Here is a 20,978-nt window from a genome sequence, read left to right on the forward strand (position 1 = left end):
ATTATAAAGGGCCTTCTTTTGGGGGTTCTTAGGAGGAACTGAAAGTAAATTAATTTAAATTAAGTGCATGCAAAGCATCTGCAGTGCTGTGAGAATTCCATAAACACTAGCAGCTATTGTTACTATTACGATTATTATTAATAATAAAATATGCTTCCTTCCACCTAAAAAATAAAATAAAATAAAAAGCCACCATCACCAAAGCAATCTTGAGAAAAAAGAACAAACCTGGAGGAATCATGCTCCCTGCCTTTAGACTATACTACAAAGCTACCATGATCAAAACAGTATGTTAATGGCACAAAAACAGACACACAGGACTTCCCTGGTGGCTCAGTGGTTAAGAATCTTCCTGCCAATGCAGGGAACACAGGTTTGAGCCCTGGTCCGGGAATATCCCACATGCCACAGAGCAACTAAGCCCATGCACCACAACTACTGAGCCTGCGCTCCAGAGCCCACAAGTCACAACTACTGAGCCCGTGTACCACAACTACTGAAGCCCGCGTGCCTAGAGCCCATGCTCCGCAACAAGAGAAGCCACCGCAATGAGAAGCCTGCGCACCGCAACAAAGAGCAGCCCCCACTCACCACAACTAGAGAAAGCCCGTGTGCAGCAACAAAGACCCAACACAGCCAAAAATAAATAAATAAACAAATTTTTAAAAAGACAGACACACAGATCAATGGAACAGAAGAGAGAGCCAAGAAATGAACCCACACACTTATGGTCAATTAATCTACAACAAAGGAGGAAAGAATATACAATGGGGAAAAAACAGTCCCTTTGATAAGTGGTGCTGGGGAAACTCTACAGCTACATGTAAAAGTATGAATTAGAACATTTTCTCATACCATATACAAAAGTAAACTCAAAATGGATTAAAGACCTAATTGTGGGACTTCCCTGGTGGTCTAGTGGTAAAGAATCCACCTTCCAATGCAGGGGACGCAGGTTCAATCCCTGGTCGGGGAACTAAGATCCCACATTCTGCAGGGCAACTAAGCCCGCACACCACAACTACTGAGCCCATGTGCCTCAACTAGAGAGTCCTTGAGCTACAAACTACAGAGCCCACGCGCTCTGGAGCCCGCACGCCACAACTAGAGAGAGAAAAACCCACATGCCGCAACTAAGGAGAAGCCTGCACACCACAATGAAGAGGCTGCATGCCACAATGAAGATCCTGTGTGCCTCAACTAAGACCCAATGCAGCCAAAAACAAAAAAAAAGACCTAAATGTAAGATTAGAAACCATAAAACTCCCAGAAGAAAACATAGGCAGAACACTCTTTGACATAAATCATAGAAATATTTTTTTTGGTCTCTCTCCTAAGGCAAAGGAAACAAAAGCAAAAATAAACAAATGGGACCTAATTAAACTTAAAAGCTTTTGCACAGCAAAGGAAACCACTGACAAAAAAGACAACCTAGTGAATCGGAGAAAATATTTGCAAATTACATGACCAATAAGGGGTTAATATTCCAAACATATAGACAGCTCATATACCTCAATATCAAAAAAACCCAAACAACCTGATTACAAATTAGGCAGAAGACCTGAACATTTTTCCAAAGACATACAAATGGCCAAGAGGCACATGAAAAGATGCTCAACATCGCTAATCATCAGAGACATGCAAATCAAAACTACAATGAGACATCATCTAACACCTGTCAGAATGGCAATCATTAAAAAGAACACAAATAACAAATGTTGGCAAAGATGTGGATAAAGGGGAACGCTTATACACTGTTGGTGGGAATGAAAATTGGTGCAGCCTCTATGGAAAACAGTATGGGGTTCCTCAAAAAATTAAAAATAGAACTACCATATCATCCAGCAATTCCACTCCTGGGTATATATCTGAAGAAAACAAAAACACTGCTTGGAAAAGATACATGCACCCAATGTTTACAGCAAGCAACCCAAGTGTCCATCAACAGATAAATGGATAAAGAAGATGTGGTGTACGTGTACACACACACACACACACACACACAACGGAATACTACTCAACCATAAAAAAAATGAAATTTTGCCATTTGCAACAACACAGATGGATGTGGAGGGTATTATGCTTAGTGAAATAAGTCACACAGAGAAAGACAAATACTGGGTGTTATCACTTATAATGGAATCTAAAAAAATAAAACAAACAAATGAATATTACAAAACAGAGACTCACAGATATAGAGAGGAAACTAGTGGTTACCAGTGGGAAGAGGAAGAGGAGTAAAATAGGAGTAGGGGATTAAGATGTACAAATAGGAGTAGGGGATTAAGGAGTAAAATAGGAGTAGGGGATTAAGATGTACAAACTACTATGTATAAAATAAGTAAGCTACAAGGATATATTGTACAGCACAGGATTATAGCCAATATTTCATAATAATTTTAAATACAGTATAACCTATAAAAATACTAAATCACTGTGTTGTACACCTGAAACATATAATACTGTAAATCAACTATACTTCAACAACAAAAAATAGCCATTATCTTGACTTCTAACATATATTTTGTCTAGTTTTCTACTTTATAAAATCAAATAGTGTCTGGCTTCCTTTGCTCAATATTATGTTGGTGAGAACCGCCCATAGTATGGCTTTATAGCAATGGTTTATTCATTCTCATTACTGGACAGTATTCCATTTGTGTACACACCATAATCCATTTATCCTTTCTACTGCTGACAGATATTTGGGTTATTTCCAGTTTGGGGCTGTTCTAAACAATGCTCTCTGCTTATTCTTGAATGTGGCTTTTGGTATACATGTTCACATTTCTGCTGAATATACAGTAAGAAGTGAAATTGCTGGGTCACAGGACATGTATATGTTCAGCTTAAGATGAGACTGCCAAATAGTATTCCAAAGTGGTTGTACTAATTGAACTTATTTACACTCCCACCAGTGATATGTAAATGTTCCAGATACGCCACATCTTTGTCGACCCTTAATACTGTCAATCTTTTTCATTTTGGCACTTCTCACCATCATTTTTAACAAATTTTCAGTTATCTCTCTCTCAATCCTAGTCCACTGCTACTGAAATAGGCTATTTGCATAATGCAATAACAGGAACTGAAAATACTTTAATGAAATGACTAATTTAAGGGCTGGGCAAGAAATATGTAAGAAGAACCTGGGACACCTTGTGCCAAAAAGCAAGGAAATATCAAGGACTAATTGAGTCCAGATCAAAAGGACACAGAAGCCAATCTGTAGGGGTTCCCACTGTCAACATATATATGACACCAAAAGGAAGCAATCAAATCCAGAATGTAAGACATAAACAAGACCAATGATCCAGTTTCTTCAATAAATCTGTGGCAATTAAAGGAAAAACAAAAGAGGCTACTGTTACTGATTAAAAGAAATTCAAGAGACTATCCAAAGGTAATACACGCTAATCCAAAAAACAAAAAAACAAAACCAACTACAAAAAGATATTTATTGCAATTTAAAAAATTTTAATATGAACTGGTATGAGATGATATGGAATAACTGATAATAACTGCATCATGGCTATATTAAAAACATATCAGTTATTATCAGTTAGAGACATACTTAAGTATTTATAATTTAAATAACATGTCAGGGATTTCCTTAAAAATATTACAGCAGACTACAACAAAAAGTGGAAGGAAAAAACATGAAAAAGATTACAAAGCATAAATAATTGTCAAATTTACACCAAAAACTGGAAAGAATAAATAAATTTGAAAATTTCCATATTATAAAGTATATATAGATTGAAAAAAAAAGACCTAGCTTCAAATTTCAGCTCTGACTCTATATATGTAACATTGATCAAGCAACTGGACCTCTTAGGGTCTCACTTTCCTCATTTATAAAGAAGGAACAATAATATCTGCCTTACCTAACTTACAGGTGTATCATAAGGCTCAAATAAGAATATAAATGTTAAAAAAAAACTTTATATATTATAAAGCATAATATGACTATTAGCTACTATTACTATAGTCTAAAATAATGAGATTACTGCATGTAAAATTGTCAATACAAAAGAGTATCTTCAGATATTCCCTTCAAGTTCACAAAATAATATCTTTGGATATTCCCTTCAAGTTCAAATTTTCCAGGATTTTCTACCCATAAATGAAATCACTGATTGAAATCACACAAGTTTCCCTCTTGCTCACTCTAACACTGGGACATACAGTCTCTGAAAGTACCCTCAGTAATCACCCATCTCTCTCCTTCTGCCTTCACCAATTCCCTATTTTATAGGATGATAATGACTAAGTGATATGTCTAATAATGCAAAGATAACCTAGTGGAACAGTTGATACTGGAATCCAAGTCTCCTGACACTCCATCTAGAGCTCTTTTCCCTATCCAGCTTCATAACTAAATAATGTCATGATTTCTAAAACTTTGCTTACTATGTTCAGAGTTGGGCATTTGAACCTTAAATACTTAAAAGCTCTACAATACCTGTTTTCTTTACATACATTTATATTGCTACTCCCAAGTATCACTATTCTCCAGCCATGACAAACTGCTTGGGTTTCTAATTACTGCCTGATAAATACAGTGATACTAAATTAATACCCCCTTCTTTTAATCATCTTTATTGGAATACAATTGCTTTACAATGGTGTGTTAGTTTCTACTGTATAAAAAAGTGAATCAGCTATACATATACATATATGCCCATATCTCCTCCCTCTTGCGTCTCCCTCCCACCCTCCCTATCCCACCCCTCAAGGTGGTCACAAAGCACTGAGCTGATCTCCCTGTGCTATGCAGCTGCTTCCTACTAGCTATCTATTTTATATTTGGTAGTATATATAAGTCCATGCCACTCTCTCACTTTGTCTCAGCTTACCCTTCCCCCAGCCTTGTCCTCAAGTCCCTTCTCTAAATCTGCGTCTTTATTCCTGTCCTGCCCCAAGGTTCTTCAGAACCTTTTTTTTTTTTTAGATTCCATATATATGTGTTAGCATACGGTATTTGTTTTTCTCTTTCTGACTTCACTCTGTATGACAGACTCTAGGTCCATCCACGTCACTACAAATAGTTCAAGTTCATTTCTTTTTATGGCTGAGTAATATTCCATTGTATATATGTGTCACATCTTTATCCATTCATCTCTTGATGGACACGTAGGTTGCTTCCATGTCCTGGCTATTGTAAATAGAGCTGCAATGAACATTGTGATACATGACCCTTTTTGAATTATGGTTTTTTCAGGAACACCCAATTCTTATGATTAGCAAACCAGGCCACTGACACTTTGTGGAAGTAACATACACACATTCACACATATACAAAACTGAACAGGAAGATACATCAAATAAGTAAATATATTAAGGATAATACTGTCTAAGAAAGAAGTTACAAATACTAGAAAAACACTGTCAAGTAAACACTATAGTGTTGGGTTTGACTTACAAGGAGAGATGAGAACATGATTTTTCTTACATACAGATATAGAAATAAAAATACAGATATATATGTTTGTATATGATATATATAGACATTACATTAGAATATATATATCTAATATATATATATGTGTATGTATCTCCGCTAGCTCTCTCCACTGAGAGGGCCCAAGAGTAGCAACACCTCAACAGCAACAACCACACTTAGTACCCAGAACTTGGTTTCAAAATATATTTCGCCACTAAGAGGAACCAGGGCTTCTTGGAGAAAAGCTCATTCCAGGGGTAGACTAGAGAAAGTACAAGGTGGGCCTGAAATATTTTATTGTGCCAGAAAGAAATGACGCATTAAAAAAAATATACAGTTGACCTTTGAACAACATGGTTTGAACTGAGTGGGTCCACTTATACACAGTTTTTTTTCAATAGCAAATACTACAGTACTACACAGTTCGTGGATGGTTGAATTGTGGATGTAGCACTGTGGATACAAAGGAAGTGGGTATACTGAGGAACTGCATATATGGAGGGTCAACTATAAGTTAAATGTGAATTTCTGACTATTCAAAGTGTCAGTGCCCCTGACCCCCAAGCTGATAAAGGGGTAACTGAAGAGAAAAGTCAAAAGGACATAGAAGCCAGCCTGAAGGGGTTCCCACCTGGCAAAATCAGGGAACTTGAACAAGATGAATAATGACAGTAATAGATTATAACATTGAATAAACAAGAAATCTGAGTCCATAACTGATATAAATAAATAAATTGAAAGTTGGAGGACAATTTACATCGTTTCAAAGTAGTAGTACCATGCCACAAAATACTTATTCATTTCAAAAAGAAAGAGTAACTTCATAGTGAAGAAATCTGACAGACAACACCTTAACCAAGTGATCAAAGTAAACATCATCACCAATGGGAACAAATCAAAATGGTGTACCGCCTAATAGGATACAATGAGAACAGAACAGCATCAAGTCTGTGATATTCGTGTCAAAGGTGGAAAACTTGAATCTAATTATGAGAAAATATCAGACAAACCCAAATTCAGGAATATTCTACAAAATTACTGTCCTATAATTTTCAGAAGTGTCAAGTTAATGAAATGAAGTGAAGACTGAAGAATCATTCCAAACTGAAAAAGACTGGGGCTTCCCTGGTGGCGCACTGGTTAAGAATCAGCCTGCCAATGCAGGGGACATGGGTTCGAGCCCTGGTCCAGGAAGATCCCACATGACCCGGAGCAACCAAGGCCCTGCGACACAACTAGTGAAGCCCACGCAATGAGAATCCCGCGCACCGCAAAGAAGAGTAGCCCCTGCTCGCCTCAACTAAAGAAAGCCTGAGTACAGCAATGAAGACCCAATGCAGACAAAGAAAAAATATTAAAAGCAGCAAGGGAAAAACAACAAATAACATACAAGGGAATCCCCATAAGGTTAACAGCTGATCTTTCAGCAGAAACTCTGCAAGCCAGAAGGGAGTAGCAGGACATATTTAAAATGATGAAATGGAAAAACCTACAACCAAGATTACTCTACCCCCTACAACCAAGATTTCTCTACCCAGCAAGGACCTCATTCAGATTCGACAGAGAAATTAAAATCTTCACAGACAAGCAAAAGCTAAGAGAATTCAGCACTACCAAACCAGCTTTACAACAAATGCTAAAGGAACTTCTCTAGGCAGGAAACACAACAGAAAGAAAAAACCTACAATAACAAACCCAAAACAATTAAGAAAATGGTAATAGGAACATACATATCAATAACTACCTTAAATGTAAATGGATTAAATGCTCCAAACAAAAGACACAGACTGGCTGAATGGATACAAAAACAACACCCGTATATATGCTATCTACAAGAGACCCACTTCAGACCTAGGGACACATACACACTGAAAGTGAGGGGATAGAAAAATATATTCCATGCAAATGGAAATAAAAAGAAAGCTGGAGTAGCAATTCTCATATCAGACAAAGTAGACTTTGAAATAAAGACTATTACAAAAGACAAAGAAAAAAACTACATAATGATCAAGGGATCAATCAAAGAAGAAGATATAACAATTATAAATATATATGCACCCAACATAGGAGCACCTCAGTACATAAGGCAGTGTTAACAGCCAAAAAAGGGAAATTGGCAGTAACACAATCATATAGGGGACTTTAACACCCCACTTTCACCAATGGACAGGCCACCCAAAATGAAAATAAATAAGAAAACACAAGCTTTGAATGATACATTAAACAAGATGGACTTAACTGATATTTATAGGACATTCCATCCAAAAACAACACAATACACTTTCTTCTCAAATGCTCATGGAACATTCTCCAGGATAGATCATATCCTGGGTCACAAATTAAGCCCTGGTAAATTGAAGAAAACTGAAGTCATATCAAGTATCTTTTCCAACCACAACGCCATGAGACTAGATATCAATTACAGGAAAAAAACTGTAAAAAAATACAAACACAAGGAGGCTAAACAATACACTACTAAATAACCAAGAGATCACTGAAGAAATCAAAGGGAAATCAAAAAATAACTAGAAACAAATGACAATGAAAACACGACAACCCAAAACCTATGGGATGCAGCAAAAGGACTTCTAAGAGGGAAGTTTACAGCAATAAAATCCCACCTCAAACAAGAAACATCTCAAATAAACAACCTAACCTTACACCTAAAGCAATTAGAGAAAGAAGAACAAAAAATCCCCCAAGTTAGCAGAAGGAAAGAAATCATAAAGATCAGATCAGAAAGAAATAAAAAAGAAATGAAGGAAACAATAATAAGGATCAATAAAACTAAAAGCTACTTCTTTGAGAAGATAAACAAAATTGATAAACCTTTAGCCAGACTCATCAAGAAAAAAAGGGAGAGGACTCAAATCAATAGAATTAGAAATGAAAAAGGAGAAGTAACAACTGACACTGCAGAAATACAAAAGATCATGAGAGATTACTATAAGCAACTCTATGCCAATAAAATGGACAACCTGGAAGAAATGGACAAATTCTTAGAAATGCACAACCTGCCAAGACTGAATCAGGAAGAAACAGAAAATATGAACAGACCAATCACAAGCACTGAAATTGAAACTGTGATTAAAAATCTTCCAACAAACAAAAGGCCAGGACCAGATGGCTTCACAGGAGAATTCTATCAAACATTTAGAGAAGAGCTAACACCTATCCTTCTCAAACTCTTCCAAAATATAGCAGAGGGAGGAACACTCCCAAACTCATTCTACGAGGACACCATCACCCTGATACCAAAACCAGACAAGGATGTCACAAAGAAAGAAAACTACAGGCCAATATCACTGATGAACATAGATGCAAAAATCCTCAACAAAATACTAGCAAACAGAATCCAACAGCACATTAAAAGGATCACACACCATGATCAAGTGGGGTCTATCCCAGGAATGCAAGGATTCTTCAATATATGCAAATCAATCAATGTAATACACCATATTAACAAATTGAAGAAGAAAAAATATATGGTCATCTCAATAGATGCAGAGAAAGCTTTTGACAAAATTCAACACCATTTATGATAAAAACCCTCCAGAAAGTAGGTACCATTTATGATAAAAACCCTCAACATAACAAAGGCCATATATGACAAACCCACAGCCAACATCGTCCTCAATGGTGAAAAACTGAAAGCATTTCCACTAAGATCAGGAACAAGACAAGGCTGCCCACTCTCACCACTCTTATTCAACATAGTTTTGGAAGTTTTAGCCACAGCAATCAGAGAACAAAAGTAAATAAAAGGAATCCAAATTGGAAAAGAAGAAGTAAAGCTGTCACTGTTTGCAGATGACAAGATACTATACATAGAGAAACCTAAAGATGCTACCAGAAAACTACTAGAGCTAATCAATGAATTTGGTAAAGTAGCAGGATACAAAATTAATGCACAGAAATCTCTGGCATGCCTATACACTAATGATGAAAAATCTGAAAGTGAAATCAAGAAAACACTCCCATTTACCATTGCAACCAAAAGAATAAAATATCTAGGAATAAACCTACCTAAGGAGACAAAAGACCTGTATGCAGAAAATTATAAGACACTGATGAAAGAAATTAAAGATGATACAAATAGATGGAGAGATATACCATGTTCTTGGATTGGAAGAATCAACATTGTGAAAATGACTCTACTACCCAAAGCAATCTACAGATTCAATGCAATCCCTATCTAACTGCCAATGGAATTTTTCACAGAACTAGAACAAAAAATTTCACAACTGGTATGGAAACACAAAAGAACTCAAAGAGCCAAAGCAATCTTGAGAATGAAAACGGAGCTGGAGGAAGCAGGCTCCCTGACTTCAGACCATACTACAAAGCTACAGTAATCAAGACAGTATGGTACTGGCACAAAAACAGAAATATAGATCAATGGAACAGGATAGAAAGCCCAGAGATAAACCCACACACATATGGTCACCTTATCTTTGATAAAGGAGGCAGGAATGTACAGTGGATAAAGGACAGACTCTTCAATAGGTGGTGCTGAGAAAATTGGACAGTTACATATACAAGTATGAGATTAGATCACTCCCTAACACCATACACAAAAATAAGCTCAAAATGGATTAAAGACCTAAATGTAAGGCCAGACACTCTCAAACTCTTAGAGGAAAACATAGACAGAACACTCTATGACATAAATCACAGCAAGGTCCTTTTTGACCCACCTCCTTGAGAAATGGAAATAAAAACAAAAATAAACAAATGGGACCTAATGAAACTTCAAAGCTTTTGCACAGCAAAGGAAACCATAAACAAGACCAAAAGACAACCCTCAGAATGGGAGAAAATATTTGCAAATGAAGCAACTGACAAAGGATTAATCTCCAAAATTTACAAGCAGCTCATGCAGCTCAATAACAAAAAAACAAACAACCCAATCCAAAAATGGGCAGAAGACCTAAATAGACATTTCTCCAAAGAAGATATACAGACTGCCAACAAACACATGAAAGAATGCTCAACATCATTAATCATTAGAGAAATGCAAATCAAAACTACAATGAGATATCATCTCACCCGAGTCAGAATGGCCATCATCAAAAAATCTAGAAACAATAAATGCTGGAGAGGGTGTGGAGACAAGGGAACACTCTTGCACTGCTGGTGGGAATGTGAATTGGTACAGCCACTATGGAGAACAGTATGGAGGTTCCTTAAAAAACTACAAATAGAACTACCATACAACCCAGCAATCCCACTACTGGGCATACACCCTGAGAAAACCATAATTCAAAAAGAGTCATGTACCAAATGTTCATTGCAGCTCTATTTACAATAGCCAGGAGATGGAAACAACCTAAGTGTCCATCATCAGATGAATGGAGAAAGAAGATGTGGCACATATATACAATGGAATATTACTCAGCCATAAAAAGAAACGAAATTGAGCTATTTGTAATGAGGTGGATGGACCTAGAGTCTGTCATACAGAGTGAAGTAAGTCAGAAAGAGAAAGACAAATACCGTATGCTAATACATATATATGGAATTTAAGAAAAAAAAATGTCATGAAGAACCTAGTGGTAAGACAGGAATAAAGACACAGACCTACTAGAGAATGGACTTGAGGATATGGGGAGGGGGAAGGGTAAGCTGTGACAAAGTGGGAGTGGCATGGACATATATACACTACCAAATGTAAAATAGATAGCTAGTGGGAAGCAGCCGCATAGCACAGGGAGATCAGCTCGGTGCTCTGTGACCACCTAGAGGGGTGGGATGGGGGGGGTGGGATGGGGGGGTGGGAGGGAGACGCAAGAGGGAGGAAGATATGGGGATGCATGTATATGTACAGCTGATTTACTTTGTTATAAAGCAGAAACTAACACACCACTGTGAAGCAATTATACTCCAATAAAGATGTTAAAAAAAAAAAGACCCAATGCAACCAAAAATAAATAAAATAAAATTTTAAAATAAATAAATATATACAATTTATGGATAAATAAATATACAGTATTGGGGAATAAAAGACCGAACGCCCCCCCAAAAAAAATCAATTAATTAATTAATTAATTATTTTAAAAAAGAAAAAGACTGATGAGATATGTTGACAATCAATGCAAGATGTGATTCTGAACTGGATTGTTTTCCTATAAAGGACATTGGAATAAATACTGAAATTTGAATGAGGTTTGAGGATTAAATGGTAACATGTTGTTGTTAGTGTCCTGATTTTGATGGTCATATTGAGGTTATGAAGGAGAGCATCTTTGTTTATAGGAAACACAAACTGAAGTATTGAAGAGTAATGGGGCACCATGTTAGCAACTTACTCTAAAATGGTTCACAAGAAAAGAAAGTTCTTTATTACTGTGCTTGCAATTTTTCTTCAAGTTTGAGAGTTTGTTTTTGTTTTTTTTTAAGGCCACACCACATGGCTTGGGGAATCTTAGTTCCCTGACCAGGGATTGAATCCGGGCCCTCGGCACTGAAAGCACCAAGTCCTAACCACTGGACCACCAGAGAATTCCCAAGTTAGAGATTGTTTTGAAAAATGAAAGTTTAGGGCTTCCCTGGTGGCGCAGTGGTTGAGAGTCCGCCTGCCCATGCAGGGGACGCGGGTTCGTGCCCCGGTCCGGGAAGATCCCACATGCCGCGGAGCGGCTGGGCCCGTGAGCCATGGCCGCTGAGCCTGCGCGTCCGGAGCCTGTGCTCCGCAACGCGAGAGGCCACAACAGTGAGAGGCCTGCGTACCGCAAAAAAAAAAAAAAAAAAAACAACCTGCTTAAGAAGAGAAGGGAAACAAGTGGGGAAAAGAAGGACAGGTAGTGGCAAAAAAGAGAAAACAGAGAAGGGTCAGAGGTAAAAGTGGGCCAGCTGGATAAAACAGCCCTGCTGATCTGGAACACACAAGCATAAACTTTCCAGTGATAGCTGTCTAATAAGAGGGCAGTCTGTCAGGAAAGGTACTAAGCACCTGTTAATGGTTCACATCAGAATGCTCCAAGGGGAAATTCCTGAACTAAATGGACCTGAACTTTCTGTGTGAAGCTATGTTCTATGTGAAGTTAGACTAGGCAGGTAGGCTTACTTAGAGGAGGGAACAAAGGAAACCTGGAGAGAAAGCTCAGGTGCAGAGGGTGGGGCTCTCAGAGAGGTATTGTCTCCTTATAAAAATGTCTCAATCAAGCATTTTAGATCAGCGTTAGTTCATGCCTCCAAGTTATTTAAGCTACAGAAATGTGAAACATATACTTTTAAGTGATCACAACGTCATGTATAGTAAGGGCTCAAAATTATCCAACAAAATAACACACTGAAACTGAGAAGTTAAGAGAAATTTCCAGATATGAAGCTGACAATGACTCTCTGTCAGAGTTAATACAGCAAAGTTGTTCTTTTTTTTTAAACTATTTTTATTTAGTATGGAAGCATCATTTGTCATAACTAAACTGTTAACTGAACCACCAGCCCCTGGAAGACTACTGCAATTGTTACAAATACTTTATTTGATTTTCAAACAAATTAAAACATTCTAGTTCCTATTAAGGTAACCAAGGCAACACGGATTCATAACCAGCCTATTACTGCACACTGAATGTTAGCCCAAAAGAGATCATAAGTCTAAATCACACCCTCAGGGCAGCAATTACAGTTTTATGATGTCCTTCCCCCACATGTCACTACTTACATCACGGCTATCATCACTAATAGCTGCCTAGTGTCTGCTCTGCAGATGATGCTATTTTGGTGTTATACCCAGGCCATTAAAGTGCCATCATTTCTCTATTAATGGAGTGAGTAAGCAATCCACATCCCTGATAATAAGAGCAATCCACGTCAAAAATAAAATAAGCTAAACCAATCAGTTTAAAACTATTGCTACAGGAAAAAAAATCAATGATTAAGTATATCAAGAAAATCTAAGACTGAGGTTAAATAAGACAAGAATACCTTACTGACTCACTCAGTTTCAATATGGATATTTTTTTCTTTTTGGGAGGAGGAGGGAGGCAGCACACTGCACAGCTTGTGGGATTTTAGGGCCCCGACCAGAGATTGAACCCCGGCCACGTCACTGACAGCACTAAGTCCTAACCACTGGACCGCCAATTCCCATCAATATGGATTGTTTTTAAGCACAGATAAAAATTCAGTGTACTTAGCAATGGAAATGATTCTAACAGACAACCTCTCCTAACAAACAACACATAATATCTGTTTATCAAATTTGATAAATGTTAAAATGCTGTATGTTTCTATCTTTTGTTAAATGTTATCAAATTTGATAAATGTTAAAATGCTGTATGTTTCTATCTTTTGCCTTAAGAGCTTGATGTTTTGATACTTTTGCCACAGAATTAAAGGAACAGAGAAGAAACAGAGAGAATGGACGAGAAGGTGAGATGGAAACAGAAAAACAAAGAATTAAACTAGGCTCTAAGGAAGCCATATAAGCAAAAATGACAAGATATTTATTCTTCTAGAAAAATCTTCACAGATAGGAAAGAAAGCAGAAGACCTCTAATTTCAGTTGTGTGAATCCTACACAAGAAAAGACTGAGTAATTTCCTGGCCAAATCTAAATCTCATCATCTCTCAAATGAAGACTAGCTGTACAATGTACCTCAAAGGATTACTAACAGGATAAAATGAGATGAATTTTGAAACATTAAGAGTACCCAAAAGCATGACTTTCTTCCTACTGTGAAACAAAAAATATGACAGATTCACATCTTACATTTTAAAAATATATAAAGGAACAATATGAACTTCAAAAAAATAATAAGGATAAAGGACTTCCCTGCTGGTCCAGTGGTTAAGAATCCGCCTTCCAATGCAGGGGACGTGGTTCAATCCCTGGTCGGGGAACTAAGATCCCACACACCGTCAGGCAACTAAGCCCGTGTGCCACAACTACTGAGCCCCCACGCTCCTTTTCTTTTCTGTCAGGTCAGCAGAAATAGCCTCTTTTCACTTCTGATTCTAATAATTTGAGCCTTCTTTTCCTCCTTTCCAAAACTAAAGGTTTATCAATTTTGTTGATCTTTTCAAATAACAAGCTTTTGGTTCTCTGATTTTTCTCTAATGTTTTTCTACTCTTGATTTCATTAATTTCTCCTCTAGTTTTTCGTATTTCCTTCCTTCTGCATGCTTTATATTTAGTGTGCTCTTCTTTATACAGCGTCTTAAGGTGGAAGGTTAGGGTACTGGTATGAGATCTTTCTTCTTTTTTACTATAGACACTAATTGCTATAAATTTCCCTCTCGGCATTGCATTAGATGCAGCCCAGTTTGGGTATGTTGTGTCTTCATTTTCACTCATCTCAAAGTATTTTCTAATTTCCCTACTGATTTCTTCTTTGACCCATTGGTTAAATAGGAGTATGTTGTTTAATTTCCACATATTTGTGCTTTTCCTAATTTTTTTCTGTTACTCATCCAATTTCATTCCATTGTAGTTGAAAAATATACTTTGCATTATTTCTATCAAAAGAGTGAATGTTATTGTATGTGAATCATATCTGTATGGCACACTGTATGGCAAAAATCACAGACAAAATAGCACTAGGCAATAGAAACAGTAACTGTAGCTATGAATCATAGTCTTTATTTATGCAAATTTGCAAAAACTTGTGACAGATATGCCATTTCCAGGTAGTTCAAATTTTTACCCTATTACAAATGGTGAAGAAATGCACAAAAACTCCATATGAGAAACTGGAAAACATGAAAAGCTCATTCTCAAGAGAGGCAAATGAAGAACAAATATGAGGTCTCACTAGTAATCTTTTAAAAAGGAAATTTAAAAAAATGAAACTCCATTTTCCTCCTACCAAATTAACAGGTTTATCGCTTGTTTAAATCTTAATCTCTTGTTTAATATCCAATGTTAGAAAAACAGGTGAAATTAGGCACTCTCATATACTGTTGATGGGCATATAAACTGGAATACTTTGGAAAACAATTTGGCAAAAGTATCAAAAGCCTTACAAAAAACTCTAAATGCTTTCATCTAGTAATTCTACTGTAACAATCTGTGTTTAGGAAATAACCCTAAATACAGAAAATACTTTAGATTAATCACATTCACTGTACTATTATTTACAATTTTAAAAAATGGCTACAATATAAATGTCCAATAATAGGAGAATAGTTAGGACAAACTATGGTTTAATTACTGGACAAAATACCATGCAACCATTAAAAATATTTATAAAACATTTACAATATAAGGAAAATACTTTTGTTACGTTAGTGAAAAAGCAAAATTTAACATAGAATATGATTACAGCTACATGTGTAAAAAGAAAAGCAATCGGGCTTCCCTGGTGGCGCAGTGGTTGACAGTGTGCCTGCCAATGCAGGAGACACGGATTTGTGCCCTGGTCCGGGAGGATCCCACATGCCGCAGAGCGGCTGGGCCCGTGAGCCATGGCCGCGGAGCCTGCGCTCCGTGACGGGAGAGGCCACAACAGCGAGGGGCTCGCATACCACAAAAAAAAGAAAAAAAAAAGCAATGAATCTGTATACAGAAAAAAAATTCAGAAAGCATACATCAAAAGACCAATAATAATGGTTGCCTTTATAATGGTTGAGTGTAGTTCTTTCTTTATACTTTTTAGTATCTTTACAAAGTTCCATGAGAATAAATTTTTATAATAAAAGGTTTATTCAAAACAAATTTAAGAAACTGTTACTTCTAGCAGAACAATCCACTGAGTACAACACCTCTCTCACAAGCAAAACCTCCCAGGTATATATATACTCTCACATGGGAGATACACTTACTCTCTCAAACACATAATCCCTAGTTTTTTCCACTTAAGCTTTTAATACTGTACTTCTCAAAGTGTTCTGGGTTTGTTTATTGTTGTCATTGTTTATTAAGATAAATGAAATACTCTTTCCTGGGGTTCAGAAATGGCTTTCTAATTCCATGAATATAACTCTTCCACAATTCAAACATATGTCCCCTTATATTCTCAAAATAAATTTACCAAAAAGATTAAAACTAAAGCCAATTGTCAGAACACTCTTTGACATAAATCACAGCAAGATCCTTTATGAACCACCTCCTAGAGAAATGGAAATAAAAACAAAAATAAACAACTGGGACCTAATGAAACTTTAAAGCTTTTGCACAGCAAAGGAAACCATAAGCAAGATAAAAAGACAACCCTCAGAATGGGAGAAAATATTTGCAAACGAAGCAACTGACAAAGGATTACTCTCCAAAATATACAAGCACTCATGCAGCTCAATATCAAAAAAACAAACAACCCAATCCAAAAATGGGCAGAAGACCTAAACAGACATTTCTCCAAAGAAGATACACAGAGTGCCAACAAACAAATGAAAGGATGCTCAACATCATTAATCATTAGAGAAATGCAAATCAAAACTACAATGAGGTATCATCTCACACCAGTCAGAATGGCCATCATCAAAAAAATCTACAAACAAGAATGGACTTGAGGACAAGGGGAGGGGGTAGGGTAAGCTGGGATGAAATGAGAGAGTGGCATGGACATATATACACTACCAAATGTAAAACAGATAGCTAGTGGGAAGGAGCCACATAGCACAAGGAGAGCAGCTCAGTGCTCTGTGACCACCTAGAGGGGTGGGATAGGGAGGGTGGGAGGGAGACGCAAGAGGGAGGGGATATGAGGATATATGTATGCGTATAGCTGATTCACTTTGTTATACAGCAGAAACTAACACAACAATGTAAAGCAATTGTACTCCAATAAAGATGTTAGCAACAACAACAAAAAAGTAGTCAATTCTACAAAGTTTAGGAACTGGTGTTATGCACAAAAGACAGCTAATAAAAAGCTCCAAATTAAGTCCAAAGGCACAACTGGGCTTCCCGGGTGGCGCAGTGGGTGAGTGTCCGCCTGCCGATGCAGGGGATGCGGGTTCGTGCCCCGGTCTGGGAAGATCCCACATGCCGCGAAGCGGCTAGGCCCGTGAGCCATGGCCACTGAGCTTGCGCGTCCGGAGCCTGTGCTCCGCAACGGGAGGGGCCACAACAGTGAGAGGCCCGCGTACCGCAAAAAAAAAAAAAAAAAAGGCACAACTAATGTACATACAATTTTTTATAATCAGAGAAACAAAAAAAATTTCCGAAAACACTTGTGTCTAGTTGGTCTGTTTACTGAGGCAACAAAGTATCATAAAAAGAATATGGACTTTGGAATCAGAAAAAGGAGTTTATGCCCTGGTTCTGCAACTTTCTAACTGCGAAAACTTGGGGAAACTAAACTTCTCCAACCTCAATTCCCACCTTAGTAAAAGAGGTATAATAGCACTTCCCTAAAGGACTATGAGGAACAAATGAAAAACTGGGTACACAGTACTGTAATAAGCAGAGTGCATGTATTAGGTACAGGATACATGGTAGTTCCTATGATTATTTTCATTTCTTTTGGGAGGATGAGGAAGCTCATTTTATAACAAGTTACCCAACTTTATTCCTAATCCAACATCAAGAAACAAAAAAATGAGGCAGCTCTTAAAACCATTAAGAGTCCTTGGCAATTCTCAGTTATAGATTTAGGATGGAGGTAAGCAGATCTTACAGCTCATATCACCTCTCCAGATAATGCAAAACTGTTCAAGAAAGATGCAATCCTATGTCTAACAATTATATTCTTACCTTGCAGGCTACATCAACTAATCGCATCTGGATAGCTTGATTGTCTGGGAGTTTAGTGCCAATTGCAAGCAAAGTGTCCAACAGCTGAGCTAGGACTTGATGAGACTCTAGAAAGGAGGATGGAAAGTTGGGTTTTAGAATTTCAAAAGGAGATCACTATAGAAACTAAATTTACTTGGGTAAAGAATGTAGATTTTTGTCAGCTGGGTTCTACTATTTGATCCCTAATTCCCTTCAACTAAATTACTAAAGGGATCATGTCTAAAAATTTGAGTCCTCCACAGGATGGCGCATAGTGCTCCAAAAATGTTTAGTGCTTGACTAATTCAAGGGCTTTTCATTGCCTCCAAGATAAAGTCTAAATTCCTTAGTAGGGCATGCATACATACATACATACATACATACATACATACATACATACCAGTCCCGCCATGATGTCTAGCCCTCCCTACTTTTCTAGCCTCATCTATTTAAGGTCTCCTCTAGTACCCTTTTCCCCAATTACTTATAATTTGCTCAGGCCAACTTCCCTACCTAGAATGCCTTCATCTACATCCAACTCCATTTTCAACCCTACTCCCCAGGGAGCACCTACTAATCCTGAAGTGTCACCTCCTGTATGGTACTTTTCCTTCTTCCCCTAAAAAAATTAACCATTTCTTCCTCATGCTTCCACTGAATCAGCTGTAACACTTTACGATACTTATTTATTTGTATATCAGACAAAACCAGGAGACTGAAAGATCCTTAAGGGCAAGGACTGTGTTTTATTCACCTTTGTATTCTCAGAATCTAGCACGACTCATTATATGCCCAACAGATGCTTAATAAATGGGCAAACAGCCAATTCTAAGTGAATCACTATCAATCACCTTAGCCAGATTCTCTTCTTTGTCTAAATTCTCTTCTTTGTTCCAAAATACGGCTCTTATGGTATGGTAGTGTTAGTGGTATACAAGAGGATTTAGGTGGCATTAGGAAAATCATTTTTATATTAATAACCTTGTACAGGCATACCTTGTTTCACTATGCTTCACTTTATTGCACTTTGCAGATACTGTACTACATTTTTTACAAGTTGAAGGTTTGTCTCAACCCTGCAACAAACAAGTCTATCAGTGCCATTTTCAACAGCACTGCTCACTTCATGTCTCTGTCACCTTTTGGTAATTCTTGAAATATTTCAAACTTTCATTATTATATTTGTTATGGTGATTTGTGATCAATGATCTTTGATATTACTATTGCAAAAAGATAATGACTCACTAAAGGCTCAGATTATGGTTAACATTTTTTAGCAACACAGTATTAAGGTAGTACATTCTTTTTAGACATAATGCTATTGCACACTTAATCGACTACAGTATAGTGTAGACATTACTTTTATCTGCACTGGGAAATCAAAAAACTTGTGTGACTTGCTTTATTGTGATATTCATTTTACTGTGGTGGTCTGGAACAGAACCTGCAATATCTCAGAGGTATGCTTGTACATATTTTAATGAACGAAATAAAAATTGCAGTTATTATGTTGATGACATTAATTTTCTTTTACCTTTACTAATATAGTCTCTTTAAATTAATTTTATTTAACTAAAAAATAATTGTCCACTTAAAAACATTAAGTAAACCATAATATAGATGTGAAACAAATTATGTCAAAAATGGTATGATATATAAATGACCAAAGCTCAGAAAACACTGGTTAAATCATCTCTTACTAAGACTTCCAGTAAAACACAATAGACTGAACACATCTGTTTATCACTAATTCTTTCCTCAAACCTCATTAACATATAAGCGTAAAGAAATTTAAAAGGTATAAACTTACAAGGACAAAGAAAACAGGAGAAGAAAGGTAAGCAGATGAGAAAAGTCAACACATTTTTCAGAGATGGAAAGCAGTTAAAAAGTCTATGGCAGCTCGGTGCTTTGTGACCACCTAGAGGGGTGGGATACGGAGGGTGGGAGGGAGGCACAAGAGGGAGGAGATATGGGGATATATATATATCTATATATATCTATATATAGATATATATAGATATATATAGCTGATTCACTTCGTTATAAAGCAGAAACTAACACACCATTGTAAAGCAATTATATTCCAATAAAGATGTTAAAAAAATACTTAGTATGCCAATATATAAATAAATAAAATAAAAAAAAATAGTCTATGGCAAAACTGAGAAATCTAATACTAAATGCCTACTGAGGAGGGTGTCGTGACAGAGCAAATAAATTCTAGCCATACGCCCAGAAAGACTCAGGAATTGTAGATTTTAAAAAAGACAACCAGGGCTTCCCTGGTGGCACAGTGGTTGAGAGTCTGCCTGCCGATGCAGGGAACTGCCCTGTTTGTGCCCCGGTCCGGGAGGGTCCCACGTGCCGTGGAGTGGCTGGGCCCGTGAGCCATGGCCGCTGGGCCTGTGCGCCCAGAGCCTGTGCTCCGCAACAGGAGAGGCCACAACAGTGAGAGGCCCACGTACCACAAAATAAATAAATAAATAAAAAGACAACCAAAACACACCCCAAAACAGGGATGAGGCAGGGATTTGTTTGAAGCGTCTATAAGAAATAGTTGGACCCCTGCCTCCTTCCCTATCCTATATAACCAAATGACCACTGAAATAGGAGGTTTGTTCTCTATAAAAATTAGGACAGAAAGGATCTAATTTGGGGAATACTAGGTGAGGACAGGGAGGAAATATAATGAAGAAGAGAAGATTAAGAGATAATCAACATATTGAAAATGAGACTCCCTCCCTCTCCCTAGCTCCCTTCAGTTGCTTTGGCTAAAAAAAAAACATAGCAGCCACGCATTTCTCTGTCTTCCTAGCAGGAGAGTCAAAAGCTGATGGGTGCCACATAAAAACAGCAAAAAACACTAAT

The 20,978-nt window shown here is 37.2% G+C and overlaps 1 protein-coding gene across 1 annotated transcript in view; it reads right to left on the reverse strand.

Moving 5' to 3' along the window:
- Positions 1-20,978, reverse strand: part of INTS4 (integrator complex subunit 4) — a 113,827-nt gene that overhangs the window by 70,818 nt on the left and 22,031 nt on the right. Inside the window, exon 4 of the mRNA XM_079929762.1 lies at positions 18,087-18,193. Coding sequence (XP_079785888.1) covers positions 18,087-18,193 — 107 coding nt within the window. The remainder of the gene's footprint in view (positions 1-18,086; positions 18,194-20,978) is intronic.

Source organism: Stenella coeruleoalba (genome assembly GCF_951394435.1).
Source record: "Stenella coeruleoalba genome assembly, chromosome: 8".
Taxonomy (NCBI): Eukaryota; Metazoa; Chordata; class Mammalia; order Artiodactyla; family Delphinidae; genus Stenella; species Stenella coeruleoalba.